Source organism: Drosophila simulans, unplaced genomic scaffold, assembly GCF_016746395.2.
Source record: "Drosophila simulans strain w501 unplaced genomic scaffold, Prin_Dsim_3.1 Segkk6_quiver_pilon, whole genome shotgun sequence".
NCBI classification, from domain to species: Eukaryota; Metazoa; Arthropoda; class Insecta; order Diptera; family Drosophilidae; genus Drosophila; species Drosophila simulans.
In genome coordinates, this window is record NW_025416867.1 from 394270 (window position 1) to 407693 (window position 13424).

General features: G+C 37.6%; 1 protein-coding gene across 6 annotated transcripts in view; it reads right to left on the reverse strand.

Annotated features, from left to right (window-relative positions):
- The window catches only part of LOC27208787 (unconventional myosin-VIIa), a 530661-nt gene that overhangs the window by 345858 nt on the left and 171379 nt on the right, over positions 1 to 13424 (reverse strand). For all 6 annotated transcript variants that reach the window (XM_039298281.2, XM_039298279.2, XM_039298280.2 and 3 more), the window contains one exon: positions 10801 to 10908. In XM_039298281.2, coding sequence (XP_039154215.1) covers positions 10801 to 10908 — 108 coding nt within the window. The remainder of the gene's footprint in view (positions 1 to 10800; positions 10909 to 13424) is intronic.

Genomic DNA, 13424 nt, shown 5'->3' on the forward strand with positions numbered 1-13424 from the left:
TTTCGCAAATGCCTGCGGCAGCTCTAGGAGGAATGTAGAAGTTGTTTTTTTGTTAGATGCGTTTCAGATATCAACATGACTGTGTCAGTTCGCCGTTGGCATTCCACGCTGCTATTTTTAGCGACAACGTGTTTTGGTTTTTATAAACTCTTGCGTTTGCAAAGAAGATGATGGGGATAGATAGTATTATAAGCAGGCAGAGGTGGCATTTGGAAAATGGTAGTTTTATCTGTGGATTGCAAAGAGGAGTGGCTCTGATAAGAAGGGGAACGTTTATATATGCGATTTTCAGCTCTTTGAAGACAATAAAACCATGTCAGTTTGATTGTGTCTTGCAACTCCTGAATGCCTTTACTGAGCTATCCTCCCTGTTTTTTGGGTTCGCAGCGAACCACAGCAAATAACGCAGATTGACTTCAAAGTGCAGTAAGCTTTGGTTCTTGGTAATAAGTGTACTGCACCGGTTGGTTTTGTTTATGCGACTCTTCTACAGTGATTTTAGGATGCAAACGATGCAGCCTGTACCTCGTTTTTTGTATTATTTTTCCTGCGGGTTCCGCCTCTACTTTAAAAAGTGGTTGTTTACTTTTGTTCATGATATTAATCACTGATTTAGTATTAAAATTTTTGGTTTTCAACCTGCAATGATTTCATTTATATAGTAAAATAGTTTTTGTTTTGAGTCGAATAAATGATCCGTATTTGAACTAAGATCAACGCCGAAATAAATAAATAGAATATCTAGAAATGTTTGTTTATTTAAGAAGGCATCGATACGGCGGACCACCGCGGTCGGTCTTTTGTATAAGTGAATTATAAGGAAGGCATAATTACGTTACTTCCCTCCCCTTAAAGAGAAGCCTATGCATAGGCTGATGCTGTTGGGTACAATAAGGGGGGTAATGGATTTCGTTCAATTTCCATTTCTTGAGGCTGTCTTGATTTGTTTTCGGTTGTTTTCTTATTTTCCTATATAAAATTATAAATGGATTTTGGGTTACATATTTTGATATTCCGTATAGTATAATAAGTAGAATAATAATAAGTGTTACTATGATATAAAATATGGTATTATTTTTTTTTTCACAACGTCATCGTGTTTTAACGTCTTTGTCTTAATTATATCCAGTGGTGCGTATAACGGTGTTAAGTCTATTTCCGGGGTAAAATAATTTTTACTTAAGATAATGTTTCGATTTCAATTCTGCATTGATTTACAGTAATAATTTTGTTTCCCTTTATCTTGACATTGTTGTTCAATTTTTGACAGTTTTCTACTATGCTAGTTTCAGTTAAATTCCATGTTAAAATTATATTTGGCTCAACATATTTAATCATTTCTTTTGTGGGGATTTGAATAAAACTGCAAATTGGATTTTTACGCTTAATTATGTTTGTGATGCAATCATTATTTATTTCTTCATTTTTTTGATTAAAGATTTTATTTTTATTTTCAAAGTAAGACTCATGGTCTGAGTAATTCAACTGGTATCCGTTCTGATCAGTATAAGGGGTAATTTTAATTGTGTTGATCAGTGTTTGGTTAATGGGTATGTGTGATATGAATTCGTTCGTTGTCTTTGAAATTCATCCAAGTTGATGTTTTAATCAGTAGTACGTTTTGGCTGTTAACGTTATTTAATTTGTCGTAAGTAAGTAGTTTTGGGTTGAAAAGTCCTAAGCGTGAGAGTTGCATTTTCATCAAGTGTACCAAATAGTAATTTAAGAGATGAACCTACTACGTTCAATAGTCCCGCTTCTGTCTATTTTTTTGGTGAATAGTTATTCTGTTTAATTCTTTAATCAATTTATTATACAGATATTTCATGTGGTGTGTGTCTGTGTTGTTTTGTATTTTATGGCCAAAATAAGTAGTCAAAGTGTTAATTTCAGTTAAATTAATTTTTAGGCAATGATGTTCAAATGGTATTTGAATTGGTTTACTTGAAAAAAGGAGATAGCCGTGATTGGTGTCAATGTTGTTTATTTGAATTTGTAACATCATCATTATACGACAGCTTCCTTTGAAATTGGGACTTTATTAAACGTTTTCTTTTTCTTAAACTGTGTTTTAGAGTAATAAGTGACTCTATTTCGATTTGTGATTTTATAATGATCGGAGTCTATTTGTTATACAATTTCGTTTGCTTTAAATGGGTTTTCCAATTTTCCCTTCTGTAGAGGACCCTTTCTAAATCGAGTGTCTATATCAAATTCTTGTCTGTTACTATTTATTTTTTCTATTTGCGTCTCTTTAATTTTTTTAGTGTCTAAAATTGGTCGACCAGAGTAAAGAAAAATGTGAGCAGGTGTCTGTCCAGTAGTGTCATGCTTAGTTTTGTGATTGTATATGTAAAGAATAGTTTCAATTTTGCTTAGTTTAGCTTCCTTATCGTTAGATGAATTAATTATTCGTATTTTTTCATATATTGTTTTGTGTAACCTTTCTATATCTGCTACTCCGTTTTTGGCTGTGTTAAGTCGTAACTCAATCTCCTCACTTTCAAGCCATCGCTTAAGGGCTAAGCTGGAGAATGCGCCGCATCTAATGATTTCTTTATGTGCTGCTTGTATTAGTTCAAAATCTACATCACTCATAATATACATGGTAATGTATTTGTAAATGAAATGGTCAAGTAAAAATTGCTTTGCTCTTTCTCTTGTCATTTTATCATACAAGATAGTATTAATTGATTTACCGAAATAGGTTGACTTTTCTACTTTATTTTGATCTGTTTTAACGAATATGATTTGTTTTTTAAAAATATTTATTGGTGTTTCTGTTAAATGAATAAGCTCACTATTGTGTTCCTCTGCACTATGTTGGTTGACTTTACGATAATGATTCTCTTCAATTTGATTCTTGATAATGCATCAGCAACTACGTTCTGTTTGCCCTTAATATAGTCGATAGTAAACTGAAATTCTTGTAATTTAGTTCTTCATCTTTGGAGTTTAGCATTTGGTTATTTTAATGTATGTATCCACCTAAGAGCTTGATGGTCGCTAGCTATTTCGAATTGTCGTCGAAGTAAGTAGTGGCGAAAAGTTTTAGTTGCCCATACTATGGCGAGTAATTCCTTTTCTATCGCACTGTAATTTAATTCATGTTCGTTTAGTGTTCTGCTGATGAAAGATATTGGATGACCGTTTTGAGAAAGAACGGCACCAAGGGCTACGTTACTAGCATCTGTAGTAAGCACGAATTTTTTTTCAAAATCGGGGAGTTGTAAAATTGGTTCACTTATTATCAAGGCTTTTAGTTTCTCAAATGCATCTAAATAATTTTGATTTTTTGTGTCTATTTTCATTCCCTTTTTTAGACATTGTGTCAAAGGTTTTGCTATGTCAGCGTAATTAGGGATAAATTTGCGGTAATAACCGGTTAGTCCTAGGAATGCTCTGATCTCTTTTACTTTAGTTGGAATTGGGTATGAAACTATAGATTTTACTTTAAGAGGGTTTGGTTTAATTCCATTTGGAGTTACAATATGACCAAGAAAACTGGCTTCTTTTTTTAAGAATTCGCATTTGTTTAATTGCAATTTTAAATTTGCTTCGGACAATTTTTGAAAAACCAATCTTAATGAATTTAGATGTTCATCAAGCGATGAAGAAAAAACAATTATGTCATCTAAGTAAACTAAACAATGCTTGTAGAGCAGTGGTCGGAGAATGTTATTCATGCACCTTTGAAATGTTGCGGGTGCGTTTCTGAGACCAAATGGCATCCGAACGTATTCGTAATGTCCGCTCTTGGTGGAGAATGCAGTTTTCTGAATTGAGTCTGGGTCCATTTCTATTTGGTGGAAGCCTTTCGCTAGATCTATTGTTGTAAAATATTGACTCTGTCCTAGTTTACCGAGTATTTCATCTATGTTTGGCATTGGATATCTATCTGGAATTGTTATTTCGTTCAACTTTCTAAAGTCATTTACAACTCTGTATTTCTGTTCACCTGAAGCGTCGAGTTTTTTTGATACTACCCAAGTAGGACTATTATATGGTGAATTACTTTCTCTAATTAAACCTTGCCTAAGCATTTCTTGTACCTGATTTTCTACTTCTATTTCATGCATATGAGCCAGTGGATATTGCTTAGAATAAATAGGAGAATTGTGTATTGTGTTTATTACGTGTTTTATTGTATTAGTGAATGTTAAATGATCTTCTTCTTGATATAGAAGCTTCTTGAATTTATTTCATAATATTTTTAATTTAGAACTTTCCTCTTCATTTAGATGATTTAATCGAAACAATTTAAAATCTATTTTTTTTATGAAAGTTGGAATTAATTTCTCATCTGATATTGGTATTTTTTGTTTTTGAATGTGTTGGGTCATGCAGCCGCCAAAACTGTGCAGTAGACTAATTTCATACTTGTTAATATTTAAGCCAAATTATCAGTAGCATGCCCATAGTGCAAACCGCTGCTCTCGCGTGCATTTATCTGTACGGCGCTCATTCCTTTGTTGTTGTTAGCTACCTACGCTAAGCTTGGGCGCAGCATTCTCGGCTGCCTGCCCGCCAGTTGCCAATTCTTCGTGTTTCGAAAAAGACTAAACTTACGCATTCGATTATCGCTATCGTAGAATAATAACAATTCGCAAAATAAAAACTGTCGTTATAAAAGCAAACTTTCTTCGGTTTTATTATTCGCAACAGCTATTGAAAAAGCTCAATAGCTAAACATTTGGTGACCCCGACGTGATTTTGTTAATTTGCATGCATTAATTAATGCACTTATCCCGTTAATAAATAAATATAAATACATTAAATCGCAATCGGTTGGACAAGTGAGTGGAGATTTCGGTGATAGTGGCTGTGTTTAAGCTAGCTAGCATTGCATATATACATACATTGCTACATATATCGTTGCGTGCATTGACCCCGCTTGCATTTTCGGCATCTATTTTGTGCTCATCTTCCCGCTGAACCGAATCAAAGGCGATTTGTTGCTATGCCCGCTGAAGGTGAAAAAAACAGGGTGACCTTTTTAAAGCGCAAAACCAATGCGCTGTTCAGCAGGTTGCAGAGGCTACAAACGTCGCTGTCTATAGAGACGCTAAGCGGATACGACGAATTCACTCTTACGGTGAGGCTGGAGCAGATTGATGAGATGCAAAGTGCCTTCAATGTTCTGCATACAGAACTGGAGGAATTGGACTTCGACGAAATTGGCAGTGAAATGAGCGAGTCTTTCTATGAATTCATCGTTGAATTCAAGGCTAGGGTGCGCGCGGAAATAGCCAAACGCAATGTGCATTTCGCGCCGCACTCAACGCTTGCGGAAGGTATTGTGCCCCACCAGTGTAGTGGTCCTCAAACGCAGCCGCGGCCGAGGCCGATGCCGTTGCCGCCTGTGCAGCTGCCAACGTTTGGCGGCGGCTACGCAAACTGGGCGGATTTTCACTCCGTGTTCACGAGCATAATCGACAGCCATCCGGACCTCTCCAACGTTGAGAAATTCCAACATCTGCGGTTGGTGCAGCGCGCGCATTTATGGGAGGACCTGCAGTCCCTAAAAACGCTGGGAAGAGTTTCCTCGTCTAGTCCCATATCATCGCTCTCGCCGTTCCTGGATCAATTCGGACTTCTTAGAGTTGGCGGTCGCCTCCGGAATTCGTCGTTGGACTTTGATGGCCGCCACCCGAATAACTGCCACATCTCGGCAGTTATTAACTCCAGACCTTTAGTTCCCATTTCAGAGAACCCTGCCGATCTAGATGTCCTCACTCCGGCGCATTTTCTCAATGGTGGTCCGCCTTCGTCGTTTGACGAGCCAGATATAACGGGCCTAAACTATAATCGGCTTGACTCTTGGCAGCGCATCTCCTTTCTTCAGCATATATTTTGGTCGCGATGGAAGGAAGAGTACTTGACGTTGCTCCAGCAGCGTTCCAAGTGGCGCACCCCAAAGCCTGGCGCAGCCGTGGACAACGTCGTTCTTGTTAAGGACGAGAATCTACCCCCAATGAGATGGCCTTTGGCGAGAGCCATGCAGTTGATTCCTGGCAGAGACGGCGTCGCTCGAGTTGCAGAATTGAGGACCGCGTCTGGAGTAATAAGACGGGCAGTGAACAAGCTGTGTCTGCTCCCCCTTGAGGACTCTGTTGGAACACAAGCTTCCAACGGGGGGAGGATGTTGGGTCATGCAGCCGCCAAAACTGTGCAGTAGACTAATTTCATACTTGTTAATATTTAAGCCAAATTATCAGTAGCATGCCCATAGTGCAAACCGCTGCTCTTGCGTGCATTTATCTGTACGGCGCTCATTCCTTTGTTGTTGCTACGCTAAGCTTGGGCGCAGCATTCTCGGCTGCCTGCCCGCCAGTTGCCAATTCTTCGTGTTTCGAAAAAGACTAAACTTACGCATTCGATTATCGCTATCGTAGAATAATAACAATTCGCAAAATAAAAACTGTCGTTATAAAAGCAAACTTTCTTCGGTTTTATTATTCGCAACAGCTATTGAAAAAGCTCAATAGCTAAACAGAATGTAAAAAGAATGATTTTTAATTGGGTCTGAATTAACTAATGGTATACTTTATTATAAATTGAAACGGTGGTATTTTTATAATTTATAATGGATTGTCCATCACTTAGTAATTTTCTGCCAATTAATAAATCATAATCTTCTGAGAAATCACGAAGATAAAATTGTTCAGGCCTGTTAAAAGTATTGTTAATGGGTAAGGTAATAGACTTGTTTTGTATTATGGCACAGTTAGATGTAAAAACTTCGCATTTAGTGTTTTGAATTGGGGACTAAAGAAATTTTCTCTCGTCATGTTAATGGTCGATCCTGTGTCAATGAGGCATGACACATATTTCTATGTATTGGTGTTGTCCGAGGCTGGTAACCGAAAATTCTCGTTTGATTGAGAAATATTTTCATTTAATTCTGATGGCGTCATAAGTTGGTTACTGTCAGCCTGGGTTTGGTATGGATTGTAGTCAAGAAGCTCTTGTTCATAAAATTGTTGATTACAGTTTGGGTCAGTTGGTCCATATTCTTGTGCGTCTTGTAGTCTAAGTTCGTCGATAGTCATTCTTGATTGATCGCTGTCGGCTGGTCTATGACGTTTAATAATTTGTTTAATGTTGAAATTGGGGTTATTAGTTATAGCTTGTTGCGTTTGTGGAAATGGATTCCTATTAAAATTATTTTGTGGGTTTGCAAATCTAGTTGCACCAAATTGATTTTGTCCAGGTCTCATGGGTGGTCTGTTGAACATTCTTCGTTGTTGAGTTTTCATGAGTGGATATTGTGATTGAATGAGTGAGTTTGAAAGTTTGGATTCATTTTACTTGTATTTGCATGGAAAGTATTATTTTCATTTTTTTGCTTCATATAAGCATTTGCGTGTTCTTCATAAATCCCCTCATTTTGTGCTATGTTAATTAAGGTTCTTAAATCGGGAATTTCATGATGAACCAAAATACAGAACAAATTAGTTGGAAATTTTCGAATAAGTGCCTTAATAGAGTACCTAATTGCTTGCAAGTAAATGATGAGGTCGGTATTATTACCTCCTAGATGTAGTTTAGCAATTAAGAGTTGACGCCTACTTTCAGCTTCCTCGCAGAATGCTCGTAACTTTCCTTTGTATGGTCTTTCTCAGAAATTTTCCGAAAGTTTGTAATTGGCGTTTGGGGTTTGTATTCCACAATTAAACTTGACCTCAAGGTGTACCAGTCCTCGATACTTGTCCCGTCCTTATTACTTGTCCATCTATGTTTCGTTCCACAGCTCCGAGTAGAATGCGTTGTTGTCGCAAGTCGTTAGTTGGGTAGAGTTCTAGGATGTAATCCACGCTACTAATGAATGTATAAAGCGCTGAGGGATCTCCATTAAATGGGAAAATGTCTTTGAGTTGTCTTCGCGCTTCTTTTAGGTTGTTTTTGTTTAGAGTTACGAGTTGTGGTGCGGCAATCTTAGGTTGTTCCGCTTTGTATTTTCTTTCAGTTTTATTTAGATAGAGTTTATTATGTTTTTACGTTTTAGTCTTCTGGAGTTTTTTATTGTTTTGATTTTTGCTTATTTGGTAGCTTAGTTAAACAATTTTTACTTTTATATAATTTTATTATTTGTAGTTTCTTTCGTTTGCCGTTGGACTTATGGGATGAATTTAATCTTTTTCTTTGTTTTGTTGTTTTCCGGATTTTCTTTGTTTTTTTTTCACTTTATTAGGACAACCGAAATGGATTTATAATCCAAGTTGAAGTAACGAAAATCACAAGCGTAATTGTACACGAGATTATAAAAGTTAATTTATTTTCCACTCGCGGTTCTTTTTTTTCGGATACTTTTTTAGTATCCTACCGACTGCGCCAGTAAAATAGTTTTTGTTTTAAGTCGAATAAATGATCCGTATTTGAACTAAGATCAACGCCGAAATAAATAAAAACTCAGAATGAATCCGCTTTGCGTTTTTATTGATTGAATATCAGCTTTAGACTGAAACAGTTGGTGTAAAAACATCTTAGATGTACTGGGTTAGTGAGTTGTTTACTTGATCTGCGCGAGAGCGCTTCTTGCTTATGCTTATGTGCATACGTATGAAAAAGAATTCTGTTGTATAACTTGGCTATGTGCCTGCCTAGTGGCAGGGTTCTGATTTCGGCTTAAGTGGATGCGGAATATCTAGAAATGTTTGTTTATGTAACGAGGAATCGATACGGCGGACCACCGCGGTCGGTCTTTTGTATAAGTGAATTATAAGGAAGGCATAATTACGTTACTATGTATATAATAATTATATTTTTTAAACATAATTATTAAAACTCTGTATTGTCTTTTATACAAGACAAAACAAAAGCCGATAATAGTTTCTATTGCGGTTAGGTCTACCATCACGTCAGAGGAGTTACATTTTGACGAGTTCCGTAATTTAGACTTAATGTACGTAAAGTTGTAATTGTCGATAAATCTGTTTAAATTACGACCTTTTACATTGCGCTGTCTTCTGAATTCTCAGAATATCCGTCCAATCCGTCTTAAATAAATTGTCTGTTAGGGACCATTTGGTAGTTCTTGGTGATTTTAATATCCCTATCACAATGTGGTCTCAGAAGAAAAATCGAATATTCTTCTCCCTATAGCACAGCATGACTTTATTGCTCGACTTATCGTTGTCACAAGTTAATTATATTCGAAACTCTCTTGGTCGATTTTTGTAAGTAAGATGTTATAAGTCCTGAAAGTGTGTTTCTGTCCAGAGTATCACCTCCACCAATCGATATGTAATCGCTGTAGGTCTTTCCCTTCGCTTCGACTATCGTTGCGTAGGGTCTGCGCGACAGGCGTGCCTTCTTCCTCGTCTTCGCCTTCGTCCACGTGTCTGGATCAACACTGCTCTTGATTCCAGCTGGCTGTGCCGTGATTTGCTCCGCTGTCTTCACCTGCAGTCTTGAAGGGATCGATCTCTTCTCCCTCGGCATCTTCCACTGAGATACTTTGACTGCTTGGGTGTGCTGCTTCCGGCCACTAACGGGGTTAGGAGCGTCCATTTCTGCAAAACAGTGTTTTCTTTGGCTGGGGATGGTCTGCTGCGATTCGTCCAAGGCTTTTACTAACCCCACCCACAAATTATGCTATAATCAGCGACAAGATCCTTTGTCGAATTGCGGAGCTTCTGGCGGGTAGCGAAGGCATTCGCCGAGAACCGCCACCTGTGATCGACTGCTTAAGCCGTTTACCAACACTAGTTACTCAGCTGACTGCGCGATCAGCTAGCCTGACATTGCATCCTACATTGCACAAAAAAGAAAGGCGACGAAGAGAAAAAACAGAAGAGAAAGCTCCGAAAATTATCAAACCCTGACATATCCAATGGGCCTGGAGATCGGAGCCGTCTGGCAGTCCATGGACCTCCGGAAATTAGACTTCAACAGGTAAGAGCTTGAGGCGACGACGCAAGTGCAGGGCGTTACCCTTGGGGCGTCCACGTTGACTCTAGTTTTGGAAAATTTGGAAGTTTTTTCGTTAACGCCAACGCGACGCGCCCGTCTTCAAACATTTCCATCCTCGCCTCCTTTACAATGTATACCCTTTTGCTTTACGAGTAACGGGTATACAAAGATGAAACGAACTCAATCCGTCGATCACATTTTTTCACTGCAGACGGGGCAATTAGATCGTAGACATATGGAGTTGCAATACCTAAAGAGCTTGTAAGTCCAAAAGAGACATTCTGGCACTGGCCTTTGTGCGTTACGAAGGATGTAAGCTTGCGGATTTCGTTATTCTACGTTAAAAAGTATGTGAAGGGCATAAGGAAGCATTTCCGACCATATAAAGTGTATATATTCTTGTTCAGAATGAAAATCAAAGTCGATCTGGACATGTCCGTCTGTCTGTATGAACGTTTCGATCTCAGGAACTATAAAAAATAAAAGGTTGAGCTTAAGCATACAGATTCTAGATACATAAAAGCAGAGCAAGTTGGTACCAACCACAAGCCTCCGAAAACTGCCACGCCCACACTATTGAAAAATGTTTTGATATTTTTTAATTTTTTTATTAGTCTTGTGGATTTATATCGATTTGTAAAAAAACTGTTTTGCCACGCCCACTCTAAAGCCCTAAAACCGCCCAAACTTTTTGCCATGCTCACTATTTTGGGAAATGTTTGAAAGATGAAAGATTATAGTTGTAAAGCTGAGTTTGTGCACAAACGGGAGGACGTACTTCATATGGTCGCAAATGTTATTTGCGTTGCAAAATTATGACAGATTTTATATAGTGCGTATACAATTTAAACCAAGATAAGTCTTGTGAAAAAAATAAAAACTTACCTGATTAATATTATCATCGACAATGCTGGTATAAGCTGCTTCGGCTACAGCAAACACATGCGGCGATAAATCTCCAAGCTTGCACATATGATATTCAGAAATTGTTTGCTGAAAGTTTAAATTATAAATGTCAATTTGATAAACAATATTTTTACAGGCTTAACTTGAACTTAAAATAGAAAAAAAATAGCGTTTCCCAGTGGGTTTTATTATTTAAATCTATAAAACATATGCCAATGCAACAATTCTTAAATTCACATAAAACTGGTTTAATATATTAGAAAGCCTCATAAATATTTAGTAACAATATAGTTACATATGTGAAAGGTTAAGAGTTGTCTTCCAAGCTTTGAATTCTTTGTCTAGATAGATGTAAGCATTGATCGTCGCTTTTCGGGTCGTTACTTGTGCATCCAAAAAGAGTCGATCGATGCCTTTAGGTAAGATATCGTTGTGCCTGGAGGGTGAACGTTGAACTTCTTAATAAAACTCCTTCATCCTCCTCATCCTTCCTCGTCGCATAAAAAAGGTTTAAAGAATAGGTTTAGTCTTAACAACAAGGTGTATTCATACGTCCGAAACGTTCTGGGTCTTATTATCTACAACTAAAAGCGTGTAAGCAATGTTTATGTGTATTCATAATATCATAATAATCCTATTAAAACAAATTTTTTTTTTGGTGTATTTATTTAAAACTGTCCTTCGCGGACAATCATTAAATTTGAGGACTAAACTTAACGGTAGAGAATTAATAGATTACATAATTTGTTGCGAAAACTTTACAATAACTGTCGATATTGTATGTGTGATGTATATCATAATGTATGTATATAATTTAATTTAAATGTGCGTGTCTAATCCCAAAGAGGTCCAAAGGGTGGGATCGGTGCAGCCTCCTGGTGCGTTGATTGGAGTCCAGCAGGTCTTGTGCCAGGTTGAAAATGTAGTTGAGAATGCCCATGCTTTTGAAGTTTTTTGGATAACTTTTCACAATTTTATTAGTCCTGTAAATTTCTATCGATTTTCCAAAAAACTGGTTTGCCACGCCCACTCTAACGCTCCAAGCATTAAAAACAGCCACGCCCATTTTTTTTGAAAAAATTTTTGATATTTTTTGCCAAACAGCCTTTTGCCACGACCACTCTAACGCCTTAATGCCGTCAAACCGGTCACGGCCACACTTTGGAACAATTTTAAAATTTTGTCTCATTTATTCCCCAATATCGATATCCCTGAGTAACGAGATACCCGTTGGGGAACTCGACTACAGCATTCTCTCTTGTTTTGGATTAAGTCACTTTTGATGCGAGTGCTTATGTTGCTTCTAATCGTCTGCGCTCAACACTTCGGACGCCTTTCCCACGATGGCCCTAGCGGGATTACGCCTACGTACTAAAACAAAAACCTCCATGTGCTCTTCAGTCCTTTCTCGCTCTCGGGAACTGGCTGTTAAGGTATGACTTCTATGAGCAGGATGTGAAGACAGATCGCACTCCCTTCCTTAAGAACTGGTCATGGGGGCTACTCCTTCCACCCATTAGTTGCTTTTTTCATCAAACCGGGTACGCTGAGGTAGTATTCTTCTCCCGCCACCATACAGGGCACGTGTTTTGTTTCAGACACCAGCTCTGTTGGCCATCTCGACAGATCGTACTCGTTTCATCATATTAGTGATGATTCTGTGATCCAGCTCCCCAACAAGGCACTAGGGTCAACACATTTAGCTGCTCTCTCTCTTCTGAAACAGTGCATTATTACATCCTCTGCTGCTTCCTCACCATCGGCGCAGAACAGGCATTCGGCTTACCCTCTACTGCCGTATTGCTATTTTACCTCGCATGGTCCTTGAACGGTAGTCTGTGGTCTATCATACCACCCAGGTACTGTAGGGACTCTTGCGAGGACACATGTTTCCCCGTTCATTTCAGTTTTCTTTATATTTTCTTAAATTTTACAGATATTATTATATTATTTTCTCTTTCTTGATCTCAAGAACTATAAAAGCTTTCCTTCCCTTTAGATGCTCTGCATCTTTCTTATTAAGCATTAGGTTCCTTTAAGGTACCTAGGTCACTAGCAATGTGAAATTGTCGTGCTAGTTAATAATGTCTAAAACTTTTAGTTGCCCAAACTATGCCGAGTAGTTCTTTTTCGATAGCGCCGCAATTTATTTCGTTATAAGGGATGTTGGATGACCATTTTGAGAAAGTAAGGGATAAATTACTTGCATCTGTGGTTGAGGTAAATTTTCATTTGAAATCGGTTAATTGGAAAAGCTTTAAGTTTATTAAATTCCTCTATGTAGACATGGTTATGTGCATCTATCTTTGCTTTTATAGATTTGGTTATTGGTTTTGCTATGTCTGTGTAATTTGGGATAAATTTACGATAATATCCGGGTAAGCCAAGAAAAGCTCTGATCTATTTTAATTTTTTGGAATTGGATATGAGGCTATGGCATTTATTTTTAGAGGGTTCGGTTTTATATAAGGGGTTAGATTTCACATTTATCTAGCTGTAATTAAAAATTAGCTTTAGCAAGATTTAAATAAAACTAGTTGTAATGAATTGAAATGTTCAGTAAGAAATGTGGACAAATATTATATCATCCAAATCCACTAAAC